We start from the raw sequence: 14,911 nt of genomic DNA, 5'->3' as shown, positions 1-14,911 counted from the left end.
TATACTTTTTCTTATCTAAGTTAAAATTCCTCTGACTATGCAAATGAGTGTGGTAATGTTTCAGAAGAGAGAAAATGGATGTCTGAATCCTCCTTTCTAGTTCTTTAGATGTCATCGACTTTACTGCGTGCATGTACAAGACCATAACTAAGAGAGAAAATTCTTCTAAATACATTCTAGAGAAGGAGAAACTGGAATTAGAAGGAGGAGACAGTGAGGGAGAGAAAATCTAGCAGTTCCCTACTTACAGATATCATAGGGACAGTTTCCTTCCAGTCACTAATAGTTCACCAAATTATATCTTTTTAGGAAAGTGGAATTAATTGCCACCAGCAGAAATCTTGTCCCAAGTACCTACTGAATCTTCTTCCTGCCTTTTTGCTCCATATTTCTCAAGCACAAACAGCTATTTTAGCAAAGAAGTGTTCTTCCCCCTTTAGTTGAGTCTTGGGTTTTCATTTCCCTCTTTTTTGGAGATAGGAAAACTACATTTTCTTTCGTTTGGTGAGGGATCTTCTGAAAGTTCTTTAATTTCTGGTGTCCAGCTCAATTATTTTCAAATTAGAATGATTAGAATGCATCTTCTGATGTTACTTCTGAGGGTATCTGGTCATGGGGAGAACTAGGCTGTAATCCATTTAGAGTATAATTTCCCCCATTCCTCATAATGAAATATACATACAACCTCTTACCGTCTCTATCTAACTCTTAGGAGCCACTAAATTCCAGGTGTCAGCTTCATGATGGAATTGAGGGCAGACTTTCACCTAGTTAGAGAAGAAATGTTCAGCCCTTCAGCTATGCCTTTTATATTTATTCTTTATTTGGGACAGGAAAAACAGTCCATTTTGATCCAGAAGAATGCTGTATTGAGGTCTACAATCCTTTCTCAGAAAAATGTTATTTTCCATTATCTTCTTTTAAAGTAATCTGAAATCTTAAAGAAACACACAAAAAGGCGAGGGGGAAGGGAAAGAAGGGAAGAAAAAAAGAAGAGAAGAGATGGTCTGTCTCCTTTCTAGAAGCCCCAGATTTAAACTTTAAAAGATGGAAGAAATTATCAAAAGTGATAAATACCTTTTCAAGCGTTCGTTTGTTGGTTTTCTGACCAAAAGAGCCTGTTGTTAGATCTCTGCAAGGAATTCAAATACAGCCCCTAGCAAACACTACTCCACCTCTTCCCCAACCCCCCTCAGCTCCCTTGTCTAACTTGAAAATGAACTTGGACTTCCCTCTCAGACAGGCCCTAAAACCAGGAGAGATTTTATTTGTCTGTTTCTAAAAGGTTTCCAAAAAGGAGGAGGTGTTTGGGGGAAGAGGAGGGGGACAGGGGGCTCTCTTCCACTGCAGAGATGGAGTAGGGGTAGGGACTCTGGGCCTAAGAAGAGGGAGAGATACTTTGTTAATTTTCTTAACTCTGTTTATTCCCAGAACTTCTGTCCATGTGGGGTGGTGGGAGGGCAAGTGACTGGCAGAGATGCTGCTGAAAAAGAAAAAGGGAATAGGAAGAATGAAGATAGAAAAGGGGTGGGGCTGGGGAAGGAGAGGTTGAGGAGGGTTGGAAAGGGTTTCTGTGAGGCGCCTGGCAGGGCTGAGAGGGCCAGGATGCGAAGCAGTGGAAGAAAGAGGGCTGAGGCAGGAATCCTGGAGCCCACTGGAGGAGGCTTCCTGAGACTTCCCCAGGGAAGTGGCTACCTGATCCCCCCCACTCAACCACAGAGCACAACAAGCAGGGTCTGTGATTGAGGGCAGGCTGGAGGAGAATCCAGGAAAAGATTGGACATGGCAGCCTAATCCCCCACCTTCCTGTGGATCCCTGCAGAACCAGAGAGGAATGTTTAACGTGACTTCCCAAACTTTCAGCCAGCAATGCAACCCTAAATTGACAAAGAGGGTAGGTTTCCCTAAGGTCTAAGACAGGGAAGTGAATAGGGCCTGGAGGAAAGCAAGTTTGGGTTTGAGAGCAGAAAGCAAGTTAGGAGCAAAGCAATGCTTCGACCCATCCTGGTCCTATCTTCCTTCAATTGAGCGGCCCAAGGAGGGAGAACAATAAAGGTGGAAGATGCCAGGCTGGCAGCTGCTGTCCAGGAGGTGAGCTTCAGACTGGAGGAAAGGTCTGGGTGGATCTCCTCTGAGTCCAGGCTGTGAGGGTGGAGAGAGAAAGTGGAGAAGGTTCCAAAGGAATCCAGGAGCCTGGGAGTGGCATCTGCATCTTCATGCTAGAGCCAGGGAGATGAGGGGAAAGGAGTCAAGGAGGGAAATGGGCAGGGCCAGGGAGTCACAGCATCAGTCACTTTTCTTTCCTTCCCTACCAGTATCACCCTTTGTGACCCACTGGGAATTACCACTGAATGTGTGGAAGGCTCTCCCATAGCCCCTGCTCCCCCAACTCCCACCCCTTCCTGTTTGTGGCCTCTCCATCCCCCAAATCCCTTTTTTTCCTAGTTAGCTCAAGTCCCATGTCCTCTGTCCTCTACAAACCTCCTCTTCCCTCCTGCCTGCAGCTTGTATCCTGGACCTGAAAGGGCCCCCCAAACTCTATGCCCGCCCACCAAAGCCCCAAGTCTGGGCAAGAATCCAGACCCCATGGTGGTAAGGCTCTTTGTTCTCTTGCAGCCTCAACCCACTCCCTCCTCTTTTTTTAAAACTGGAATTTCTCCCATAAAAAGGGGGGGGAGCAGGAGCTTCAGAGCTTCAAGCTCTTTTTTTTTTTTTCTTCCCCCTTTCCTTTCTTTTTGCTGGAGAATATAGAGGAAATAGAGGAAAGGGTGCATGGGGGCAGGGAAATTAAGGGAAATCAACTGACGCTTGATTTCCAGAGAAAGCGATCTGGGCATTGAATATGGGGCACACAAACTTCATTTCTCTCATTCCCTTCTCCCTAACCTGGTATTCTAGCTACACCCAGCCTGCAGTGTGTGCGGCAAGCTTGAGAGCTCCTGCTCCAAATGCTGCTAACTTACCCCTCCGATTTGGTCTCTAACACAGCAGGCCAGGAATTTCACCCCTCACCTTGAGAAAGACACAGACATCTGCTTTCTCATTTTCCTGGTATTCTCCTGGAGGTGTCTAAGTAGAGAGCAAGATAAGCATATAAACTGTGTATCCAGAGAAAGAAACAGACCAGCAGAGATCTTTATTTGCACAGAGAGGATTCGAGCCAGATATCTTCATGCATACATTTGGGCTTTATCCACAAGAACATGTGCTGAAACAGTGCACGGAGCCTGCCCACAACCCCAGAACCACAAGGCCAGGCATGTGCACGCACCTACACCGCGCGCGCGGGCGCGCACACACACACACACGCTTCCAGTAAGAAGGCACATCGAATATCTCTTTTATATATTGGAGCCTCTGAAAACAAGAATTTCAGAGTTGAACTTAGCAGTGAACCCAGTCCATAGAGGACGCTGAGCGAAGAGTGGCTCCCGTGGCCTCCCCATCACAAATGTCCCTTTGAAAAAAAGAGCGGAGCGCGCAGCCCGGGGCTTCTGTACGGGGCTAGAGGATCTGTTTTCCAGTTTCCTTTAGTATGATGAAATGCTCCATCCTTTCCTCCACACACCAACATCACAGTTAGAGACCGAAGGGTCATATTCCTATTCATTCCTCTTGACTTCCGGTCAACCGCAGTCCAGCTCCATCATCCGTCCGCGAAGCCCCGGGCGGAGCGAGGTGTGGCTGCGTGGTGGGGGTGAGCGAGCGCCCGGCCTGAGGATTTCAGCGCCTGGCTTTCTAGGGCGGGATCGCTTCATCGCCTCTGAGATGTAATTACGCTTCCAGTAGTGCATATTCTCCTGGAGTGCTTAATTTGCTTTTATTTGTGTCTCAGTGAGATCCACATTTTTTTTTCCGGGTGAGGAGGGAGAAGCGACCCCAGGCTTAAAGTTAGTTAACCAACAAGGCTTTACTTTGAGCCTCCTGCCTCAGGCTCTCTCCTCGAGTCCTCGGTCCCCACTCCCGAGGCGCCCCACTCTTGGAGTCGGCAGTTTCAGGTGCAGAAGGTCTTGGGGGAACCGAGGGAAAAAGAGTGAGGGATCGTTCAGAGCCTGCGGACGCTTCTCCAGTGCTTTCAACGCCCTGAGTCCTGAACTTTCGCTGCAGCCTTCCCACTCTCTCTAGTCTCTTGGGGGCCTACATCTTCCGCCGGTCTTCCTTGAAGGAAGGGGACTTTTCCCTCTCTTTCCACCAGTCGCTAAATTTTGGCCGCACAGCACCGCTAATAAATGGAATTGTAAATTGTAAATTTGCTGGGTTAATTAAATCTATATCTCACTGCAATAGGAATAGTTAATATAAACCTGGAAAAGAACATACTATTAATTTTATTTATTGCTGGGCCGCCCGTACCCAGAGCCTTTCGCTATTCTGCCCCTTATTCCCAAAGGCTGGAGGGACTCGTCTGTCTTTGGGTTCTGGAGCGGGGAAGACGCGTTGGGCTAGACCATTCCCCGTACCCTGGAGTGAGTCCTAGGAATGGGGTTGCCATTTCAGGCCCTTTGTTTCTCCCGGCTGCCCCCCCCCCCCCCCGTAGCCTGGTCCACCTCGCCCCGGGGTTCTCTTTGGGGACCCGGACCCCGCACTTCAGAGGAGGGGAAACCAGGGCCTCTCACCACCCCAACACCTGCCTCTCGGAAAGCGGCAGACTTCTCCACCCACCCACCCCACCAGCCAGACAGCAGGCAGACTCGGGGTCCAAGGTCACAGGACCCAGTCTAGACTAGCCAGGCCGTGTTTGCTTTCCTCCTTTTTTCTTGACCTTGGGGACCCCAGAAAGAGAAGCCAGTTTCTTAGCCAAGAATTGGCTCCCAGCAAGACCCACCTTCCCCTCCACCCGGCTCTCTTCCCTCCACCATCATTGCCCTTAAAACGCACTCAAGCTAGCCTGCTGACGTTTCCAAGATTCCTGATATATTTTTCTTCCTACTGTAGCTAGCCCAGCCTGAAGCCTTCTTTCTGGAATTCTGAGGTGGCCTGTCCGAATCAAGATCACACAGATAAGGATTACAGCTCTTATCCTAACTCACCCACGCCAGGGCGCTCTCCATCGTCAAACACCACCTTGCCCCTACAGGGAGAAGGGAGGCGGCTGGCCCATGGGCCAGATCTCAGTACAGACCTGGCCACTTGCTCTCCTCGAGTTGGAGGGATCCAGTGGGTTAGGCTTAGCCGGATGCTATTGCCTCAGCACGGCCTGTGTGCTGTCTGGACAGAAGCACCCAGCATTGAAAATGTTTAGCAGCGACAGGGAAGATGGAGATGCCACAGCCCCCTCTCCCCTCTTTTTTTCTCTGTTTATTACCGCTTCTCCTCAGGGAGGCCCTGTGCTGAAAGGGAACATGGCTCAATCCCACCGAAATGCTCTCTGGAAAGCATATCCAAACTGAGCACAGAAGTCCGACAAGTCGGGAAATTGGGAGGAGGGAAAAAGGTGGCTTTTTAATTTTTTTTAGAAAATTAATAAATTGGTGTTGATTTTTTCTTGAAAGATTAGGTAAGTTCAAAGCATTGAAACACTTCACATTAAAAGGGAGTGACCCCAAGAATGCTCTGGGAGCTAAAGTTGGGGTTATCCGGCTGGGAATGGCGTTGATCCAGACTCTGCCTGGCTCCTCAGCTTATGGCCGAGGGCGGCGACGGATCCGCGGGGCTGGGGTCGGGCCTCCTGGGGTCTCCCAGAGTAGCGCCTGGGAAACGTTCCTCCAAAGGGGCAGCGCTGCCTACTCTCCCTCATGCCACGTTCCTTTTGTATATGGATCCGAGAGCGCGTGCTCTGGTTCGCATCCAGGGCTTTTCAGCTTTCCTAGACCGAATCCCTGCTCCTCCTCCCCCTTTCCTTTGAAAAATCTCACTTCGAGGCTTTTAAACTCTACTGTGTATTGAAATGCCTCCATTTCTCTCCTTTATTCTATCTCAATTTTTCATTGAGAGCATCCTGCCCTCGGTGTGATGATGTTTGTGTCTGGGAGTTATGACATTCTCCCAGTTTTCTGCTCCGCTGGAGGAAGACCTGCGGGCAACCAGACTAGAGAGGGTCCCTGTCAGACAACTGGAGCTTTGGAGAAAGTGTATGAAAGTCGGAAATGGAAACCCAGTCCCGACATTAAAGTCTTGCTGTTGGCGTCGGCGTCGGGTACCAGCCGGAGTTCCCGGGTAGTTAGGCAAGGCCAGACCCGGGGCTCCCTACTCCTTGCCGGTGCGCTTCCGCGTGCTTTCTAGATTTTTTATTTATTAAGAAAAAAAAATACGGTGTCTCCTCCACCCTTAGCTCCAAGCCCCCATCCAGTCAGAAACCTTTGTGGGTTGGAATCAGTCTTGCCCGTACCCCTCCTCAGCCTAGGAGGAAGGGCCCAGGAACTGTCTGTTCTCTCCAGACCCCTTTGCGTCGGCCAAATTCAGCCTCACCCTCCTCACTCTCCCTCCCCTGGGCCTGCCAGGGGGCGGTACCCTGTCCCTTTAAATCTCCCAGCTCCCTCCTCTTTGCCCCCCCCGAGCCAATCAGCAGAGACATCTCCCCTTTCGCCCCGCCCCGCCTCTAGGGGTGGGAACCCCAGGAAACCCTGCCAGGAGGTCACGTGCACCGCCGGCGTCACGTGAGCGCGGGAGGGTAGCCTAGGGGAGGCAGGCGGGAGACGGTGATTTCTTAATGAAGTGTACCCGCATGCGTAGAGGGAAGGTGGGGAGGGCGGTGGAAACACCAGGAGGAGGAGGGGAAGGATGGGGAGGGAAGGGAGGAGGGGTGGGGAGGGAAGGGAGGAGGGGTGGGGAGGGAAGGGAGGAGGGGTGGGGGAGGGGAAAAGGGAGCGAGGTGTCTCCCTAGCTCGCAGCCTCTGGCAAGTGGAGTTTTTAAAAAGCTCGAGCAGATCATGTCATGACGACTTCGCTGCTCCTGCATCCGCGCTGGCCGGAGAGCCTTATGTACGTCTATGAGGACAGCGCGGCGGAGAGCGGCAGCGGCGGCGGCAGCGGCGGGGGAGGCGGCGGCGCGGGCGGAGCGGGGGTCGGCTGCAGCGGAGCGAGTCCCGGCAAAGCTCCGAGCATGGACGGGCTGGGCAACAGCTGCCCCGCCAGCCACTGCCGAGACCTGCTTCCGCACCCCGTGCTGGGTCGCCCGCCGGCTCCCCTGGGCGCCCCTCAGGGCGCCGTCTACACGGACATCCCGGCCCCGGAGGCGGCGCGCCAGTGCGCCCCGCCGCCGGCGCCCCCCACCTCATCCAGCGCCACCCTGGGCTATGGCTACCCGTTCGGTGGCAGCTACTACGGCTGCCGCCTGTCGCACAACGTGAACCTGCAGCAAAAGCCTTGCGCTTATCACCCGGGCGATAAGTACCCCGAGCCGTCGGGCGCCCTTCCCGGTGACGACCTGTCCTCCAGGGCCAAGGAGTTCGCCTTCTATCCCAGCTTCGCCAGCTCCTACCAGGCGATGCCCGGCTACCTGGACGTGTCGGTGGTGCCTGGGATCAGCGGACACCCAGAGCCGCGTCACGACGCGCTCATCCCCGTCGAAGGCTACCAGCACTGGGCTCTCTCCAACGGCTGGGATAGTCAGGTGTACTGCTCAAAGGAACAGTCGCAGTCCGCCCACCTCTGGAAGTCTCCCTTTCCAGGTAAGGAAGGGTCCCGACCGCGGCCGCCGCCAGGGACCCCTCCCAGCCCCGTCTGCCCCGGGGCTCCGCGCCCCAGCCACCCCCGCCGTCTGGCCCTGGCGCGCCGGCTTTGCTGGGCTGCAGATGGAGCCGGCCGGGCGAGCTGCACTGAGGAATGCGCCGGGGAAGAAATCTGCTCCGACACGTTCCCCGGAGCTGCCCGGCCGAGAGTGAAGCAATCACAGGCGCCCAAGCGCCGGGCCGCCGTCTCCGCTCCAGTCGGGAGCTCGCCTCCTCCCCCTCCGCCGGGCTCCAGTCTCACGGGCGGCTCTTGGCCCCCTAAACGCGCTTCCGGCCTGAAATGGGGGGTGGGGTGGGCCTTGGGTGCCTTGGAATCTAAAACCATTAGAACAAAAACACTCAAGCCACCGAGTCAATTGGAGGAGAAAATAAGAACCCCAAGCATTTTCTTGGCCTGAATTTCCAAGAACATTTAGACACTAGACAGGTGTTTTGTCGCTGTTGCTGTTTTTAAAATACGGGTCTAATTTGCCAGGGTCTACAGAAATGTAGATTTTTAATTTTTAAAAGTTTTCTCTTTTTTTCTTGATTTAAGAATTTGACCACGAATTTCCTGATTGTTGAAGGAGCAAGGGAACTGAAATCTCTGGAGAGCGTGTGGGGAAAAAGGGTGTTTGCATCCCTCTCCTGGGATATAAAATTCTTTGCCTGTCTGTGGGGCTCATATCCTGTGTGTGTATGCGCACTACCAATTCCGCCAAACGTCGGGGAGAGAGTTACCCATGCCTTATACACAGAAAGAGGGGAGTGAGAATGAGGTTTCGGGGGAAGGCTTGTTTTGGAGGAATCTGAGGTCCAGGCCCAGGCTGGGAACCCCTCGGCATTGTCTGGCTATGTATTCGGTGGGGGATTGGAATTCACTGGTGTTCTGTTCCCTCTCCAATTGAGACTATCTCTGAACATGAGAGAATCCCGCAACACCCACCCCCCACTCCCCAGAGGAAAATACCAGTTCCAGGGTTCTCAAAATCACATCAGGAGCTTTGGATTCAGCGCAATGCTGAGAAATCAGGATTCAGCGAATCCAGATCTTGAGTCTGCTCTAATTATATATAAGCAGAGCTCAGTGGGAGAGGGTTGACTGGCTCCGTTCTGATGCTCGCAGGGGTCCTGGGGGCCCAGAACAGCCATATATGTTTCCTCCTACTACCCAGAGGGCCCGTCATGGCTCTCTGTGGGGACCCAGGGACATTTTCATTGGGAAGACCTGAAGACCTCCTGAGGGTGGGCCTGAAATTCCTCTGCATCCGGGATTGGGGAAAGAGCAGACAGTTAAAAAAAATACTGGATGATGTTACAAAGTATAGCAAATAATATTCTTGTAAATATTCTGAGATGACTTAGTATAATACAACTGACCAAGGTGGGACCCACACTAGACACTCAGTTTCTGACTGCCAGAAGATTTAAGGATGATGGAATTTTAATGTACAGTATCATGCATTACCTACTCTGCATTAACTATATTTTTATATATGATTTATGTTATTAACTACATAATATGAAACACATAATAACACTTTCTAGAAGATAAGCACCTCACATGTAGGTGTGCAATAATGTGTTGTGGAGATATGACCCTTTAATTTCCCATCTCACCCAGATGGGAAGATCCTTGGGAGGTGGGGATTTAGCAGGAATTCCTGGAGCATGGGTAGCTGGTAGCCAGCAGACCATGCTAAGGGGCTGAAGGGCAGAGGGGCCGATGCCCACCAGCCCCACTGTGGGCAGAGCAATGGGCGGTTGGTTTAGTGTGAAGAGGGGATGAGAAGGAGCTGCTCTGGCATTGCTGTGTCTGTATGCAGAGTGAGTGAGAGACTGGAGAGGAGCTCAGAAATAAATCTGAGCAAAATAAAACACCTTAAAGATTCCCAGAAAAGAAAAACAAACAAACAAAAAAAAAAAAAACCTGCTAAAAGTAAGCACTTTTTGATCACAGCCTCCTAGGGAAAAATATCTTTAACATAAAAAAATCATACAACCCAACTGAGGTTTAACACACTTGAAAATTATGGCATGAAAATGGATATAAAACCAAATATGTCTCAACAGCTATGTGCTCACACACTCCCAGTGTGGAAATAGAAACCAGCTGGTGTATCTCAGTACAGAGGTACACACAAAAGGTAGATGAATAAGAAATTATCTTCAGACACCCTCCATCTTTCTACCCACACAGAGCCCTTTTAGAAGTAGTGAGATTGCCAGATAACTCTGTCTATGCAATTGTGGTTTGTTCGGCAGCATCTCAGCATAAACACTGCTGTCTCTCTTCAGTGCCTCTGGCTCTGAGAAACCTCATCTGTGGCAGTCTAGGCTGGTGTGGAAGACGAAGGCAATTGTTCAGAAAGATCCAGATAATTAGGGCCAAGATGAGTTGCGGCTTCTTCCTTCACCCAATTATATAGACCCTTGCTTTATCGCTCTTTTTTTCCTTCCTATAGTGAAGATAGACAATTTTTAATTTTGACAGAGATTCTGAGAGAGGAGGTGGGTGTGGTGGGGAGACAGGGAGACAGAGACAAATAGGATGAGGGGAAGAGAATAATAGAAATAATGGGCTCTTTGGGTCATACTGAAAATCTCTGTTGATAAGCCATTGGATTTTGGTTGAGAAGAGTGGCTAGGATTTCTAGCAGAACTAGGTCCTCTTTGGAGCCCAGAGCCCTGTTGTGGGAGAGAGTGGGCAAGATCTAGTGGGTGGTAGAAACGTGTACACAGGACCCCAAGAGAGAGCTATGGCTAAGCATCGATCTGATTTTTTATTTGCTCCTCAAAAGTGTCCGTTGGGTTCCCAGGTATGAAGTAGGGTATGTGTACGTGTGTGTGTGTGCCTGCATGCCTGCGCATGCTCTGAAGGGAGACTACTATGGAAAGGTTGATTGTAAAATTAATCACCAAGTCCTCTACTTACTTTAGGTAGCATAGACACAACTCAGGGCCGAAATTTCCAGATGTCTCCATATCTGTAGATCCCACTTCCTTTCCGAACAAGACAGAAGACAATGAAAGGGGGCTTCTTTGAGAAGGCAAGGCTGAAGGTATTTCCCCAGCTGCCCAAAATAACTGGCAGTTTGGTCTGATCCAGGGAAAGCTTGGCCAGATCAACCCTTGGCATACTGTAGAAAAAAATAGCCAATTTAGACCAGTTATATGCTTTTCAAAAACTGATTCTTTTAGGGTTTGTTGATTAAACCTCATGGGAAATTTATAGTTGGGGTTTAGGAGAGCCCAAATCAGGTAGATAACTGTGAGTTTTCTCAGAAAATGATGTTTGACAAATCAGGGACAATTATCTGGTTAAGTCAGGAACACAAACCCACTTCTATCCCATTTGTTCTCCAGGGAAAAGGAGGTATTTTAAAGCTAAATTGTACCAGGTGGTCTGTTTCCATTTTAGAACTTACTGTGTCATTATGTTGAGCCCAAAAATCTGGTTTTAAAACCCGGCTCTGCCACTTGAGTTTTTTTAACCTGTTCTGAGGCTCAGATTCCTTATCTTGTAAAATGGGTTTAATAAAATAAGCCTTAAAAAGATGTTCCAAGGATTAAAAAATAATCTCATATTATCACTACTTACCTTCTGTGTTTTACTCTTGTTCCAGATTCATCGATTTCTCAAATCATAGTTACATTTGTAAGAGCAAAACATATTTGAGAACGGAGAGATTTTTTTTTAATTATCTTGTGCAAAAAAAAAAAAAATCCTTTTTAACATAAAGGATCTGCTTTGCTAAAGTGAAGTTGTTTTGTTTTTCAGATTTTTTAAAAAATTTAGCCTGTTCCTACATAGGCAGAGAAAAATGACAAGTCCAACAATTTCCCATAGAAATTGTCATCCTGGAGACAGCCAGACCAGGCCATTGGAATCCCCTCTCTCCCATATTCTTTCCATGTACTTTATTTCCCCCTGCCTGTGACGGTGACCTCTTCTTTCCTGTCCTGTGTAGACAAAGATCTCTGAAAGAGAGCAGACCCAATGAGAAAGGGGATAAGGAAAGTGATTCATGAAGGGGAGGTGAGAACAGGCATTTCAGAAAGAGCTTTGTGCCCTTATTCTGGACTGTGTCTACACTTCCAAGGGGCAGTAAGAATGAAGAGGAAACCTTATTCAGACCTACTCATTAGATCCTGCAGGAAGAAGTCAGCCAATTACAGTTTTTAAAGTTGAGGGGTGAGTTATTCAGATCATCTCCCTAGTTCCTTACTTTCCTTGAAAGTGTTGCAAGGACCTTTCTGTTGACAGGGGTGAGGTTGGAGTGGAAGAGGGGCCGTAAGTGACGCACATTAGCCTTTAGTTCCTGTGACATTCTCATAGAGCAGAAAGAAATTGAACTAGCAGTGGTATGGCAAGGATTTAGAGTTTAGGATTAGGGTTCCTGCACGGGTTGGAGAGTTTCCTTCAGCCTTGGTGGAAAGATGAGGATGGGGAACCAGATCAGAATTGCTCTGTCTTGATGAATGGACATTTGAGGGAAGGCAGGGGAAGGGCACTGATTTCTTTTTGTAGAAAATTAATGTGAACCGCTGGTCTTAACCCAAGAGGGGCTCTCTTGGTGTGTCTCCTCTGGCTGGCACACCCTGGGGTGTGGACTCTCTACTTCTCGGGACCTGATTTCTTACATTCTCACCTGGGATGTTACTAAGTGGCTTACAGTATTGGATTCCTTAAGAGATTGACTCCCAGGCAGTCTGGCTTCACCTGGACACTTTTCTCTCTAGCTATTGGTGCTGGCCTCAGATTCCCAGCACAGAGCCAGTGACCAAAGGCAAGAGGCCCCACCTGATGGTCTGTGCCGACTGAGACAGTCTCCCTCAAGCGTACAAAAGGACACCTTCCTCTAATAATTGGGCAGAGTATAACTGACCGATTCCCAAGTGATCTAACTGCTAGGAAAGAGGAATTTTCCTGAATACTTGCAATCCTGCAGGCTAGCAGACCAGGATGGAATTTGGAGGGACTCCTCTACGGGGACAAGGATTCTAATAAGGAATGCTGTGCAGAACCAGATTGGAGGCTGAAGCAAAAAGAAAAATCAGTAGTACTGGTCCTGCATTCATTTAAAATTTCGATTTTTTGTTTATCATGAAATTTTTGGTAATCATATAGGTATAATATATAAAAGGTTATTTATCTTGATTTCTGAGCTTTTGGCACCCCCTCCTTTAAAGTTCGAGCCAGAGGCGTTACCCCAGTGTCGTCACTTCAGCCGTGGCCTTGGTAATAGCAGAGGTGCAAAGGATTTGGGGACAATCCGCCCGCCCCCTGTGAGTCCCTATGCCTTGCGCCTCTACAGCCGTTTGCCAGGTCCAGCCGCGTGACTCACTTCCTGCTGCCTGCCTTCTTTCTCCCCCCAGACGTGGTCCCCCTACAGCCCGAGGTGAACAGCTACAGGCGCGGGCGCAAGAAACGAGTGCCCTACACCAAGGTGCAGCTGAAGGAGCTAGAGAAGGAGTACGCAGCCAGCAAGTTCATCACCAAAGAGAAGCGCCGGCGCATCTCAGCTACCACAAACCTCTCGGAGCGCCAGGTCACCATCTGGTTCCAGAACCGTCGGGTCAAAGAGAAGAAGGTGGTCAGCAAATCGAAAACGCCTCACCTTCACTCTACCTGACTGCCCACCGGCCCCTGCCCCGTCTATTTATGTCGCCAATTTGTACCATATCCGAACTCACCAGAAGGACCCTTCTCCCGGGTGCAGACCAATATTTAACGTTAACCAGAAAGAGGAATGCAGGGAGGCAGAAAATATTAGATGGTTGGCTTTGCTGCCCTCTACTCCCCACCCCATTCTCAACCCCCACCCCTATGCAGATGGGACCTACGTGGCCTCAACAGCTTTGGAGGTGGGTCTGAGTGGACTGTGGGAGAAGGGCAGCTGGCCTCCACTCCCTCTGGCCTTCACCCCTCTCCCCTTGCCAGAAAGCAGAGTGGCAGCGAAGATCATTCCAGCCAAAGCAAAGTTGGAGAACCCTGAATGATCCCGTTCTTGCCTCATCCTTTGCCCCGGCAGGTAGACAGGCATCCCCACTGAGGGTGCCACCGGGGTGCAGGACCTGCTGAGCTTCTACTTTCAGTCCCTCTTCCTGCTCCCAACCACTTGGCACTCCTTAGTTAGGCAAGATATCCCCGTTAAGATTTTCTGTGCATATTTTAAAAGTCTCATTAATATTAATGATAAGTATTAGGGATCTGGCATCGTGATTGGAGTACAGACAGCACTTAGGTTTTCTTTTTTCTTATCTGTTTCAACAAAAGCTGGAATTGGCCAAGGACCACCTATCCCCTCTCCTACTTCAGGCAAGGAAGTGAGTTTCTCTGGAGCCACCAGTGCCCCCACAGCCTCCTCTGTTCTGCTTCTGAGTCCCATCTGAAAATCCAGGGAAGACAGAAACTCCCACCACGCTGCTAAATATGTCTTCTCTATCTCTCTGTCTCTCTATGGTGAGGCTGAGATTAGGGCAGGCACGGGGGCAGAACTTTTCTCATAAGGAAAGGACAGACTTCTCTTCCAAGAGGATGGAGAGTGGGTGCCCCAGCAGATTCCCTCTCTAGTCACTTCTCCATCAAGGCAATAGCTGAGAAGGCCTCACACTTTGACTTTTACTCATTGTCCAGAGGAGAGCCGTTTTCTTCCAGGAGGCCAAAATAATTGCAAGTAGCCAGCTAATTAGACCCGACTGACATTTCCCTCCTCAAAAGCCAGCTCGGTGCTGGGGAGGTGTTGGGGCTCGCCTTCTCCTTTCCCACTGGCACATTACAAAACAGTGTTCTTTTGAAATGTTCATCAGAAATAGGTTTGTTTTTTTTTTTTAAGTTGTGTATCTGTATATAGTATTGTGGTGTCTAAATGACAATGTACTGAATGCAAAAAGAAAAAAGAACCCACAAACCTGTTTTTAAAATAAAATCTTTTTTTTTGCTTTAATTTTATTGCTTGGATTATTTCTGAAACTCCTATCCACTGGCTGTATGGGGGAGGCTCTGTTGCCCTGACACAGCCAGGGTTGGCCAGGGCAAGAGTACTGACATCACACTGGGCTAGGTACATCCCAAACTCATATTTCGCTTTACTTGAGTTTTTTAAGTTAGTCATTCAAATTGTTGATAGTGTCTAGACAGAATAAAACTCTTTACCATCCTGATGCCCCAAACAAGTGAGAAGGTTTCAGAGAGAAGGATGTGATCAGTGACTAAAAAGGCCTGGCAGCAAGTAAGTGAGTTCACTTCAGTTAGCAGG

At 49.4% G+C, this 14,911-nt stretch overlaps 1 protein-coding gene and 1 pseudogene across 1 annotated transcript; one reads left to right on the top strand and one right to left on the bottom strand.

Annotated features, from left to right (window-relative positions):
• Positions 1–5,051, bottom strand: part of LOC133248649 (FUN14 domain-containing protein 1-like) — a 28,398-nt pseudogene extending 23,347 nt beyond the window's left edge.
• A 1,694-nt stretch (positions 5,052–6,745) lies between these two features.
• Positions 6,746–14,599, top strand: HOXC13 (homeobox C13). The gene is made up of 2 exons (XM_061415859.1): positions 6,746–7,610; positions 13,029–14,599. Exons 1-2 carry the CDS (start codon positions 6,875–6,877, stop codon positions 13,283–13,285), a joined length of 993 nt encoding a protein of 330 aa, XP_061271843.1. The 5' UTR covers positions 6,746–6,874; the 3' UTR covers positions 13,286–14,599.
• The last annotated feature ends 312 nt before the right edge of the window (positions 14,600–14,911 follow it).

Source organism: Bos javanicus, chromosome 5 (assembly GCF_032452875.1).
Source record: "Bos javanicus breed banteng chromosome 5, ARS-OSU_banteng_1.0, whole genome shotgun sequence".
Lineage (NCBI taxonomy): Eukaryota > Metazoa > Chordata > Mammalia > Artiodactyla > Bovidae > Bos > Bos javanicus.
Note: the sequence above shows the minus strand (reverse complement) of the source record. Positions and strands in the feature narration are given on the sequence as shown.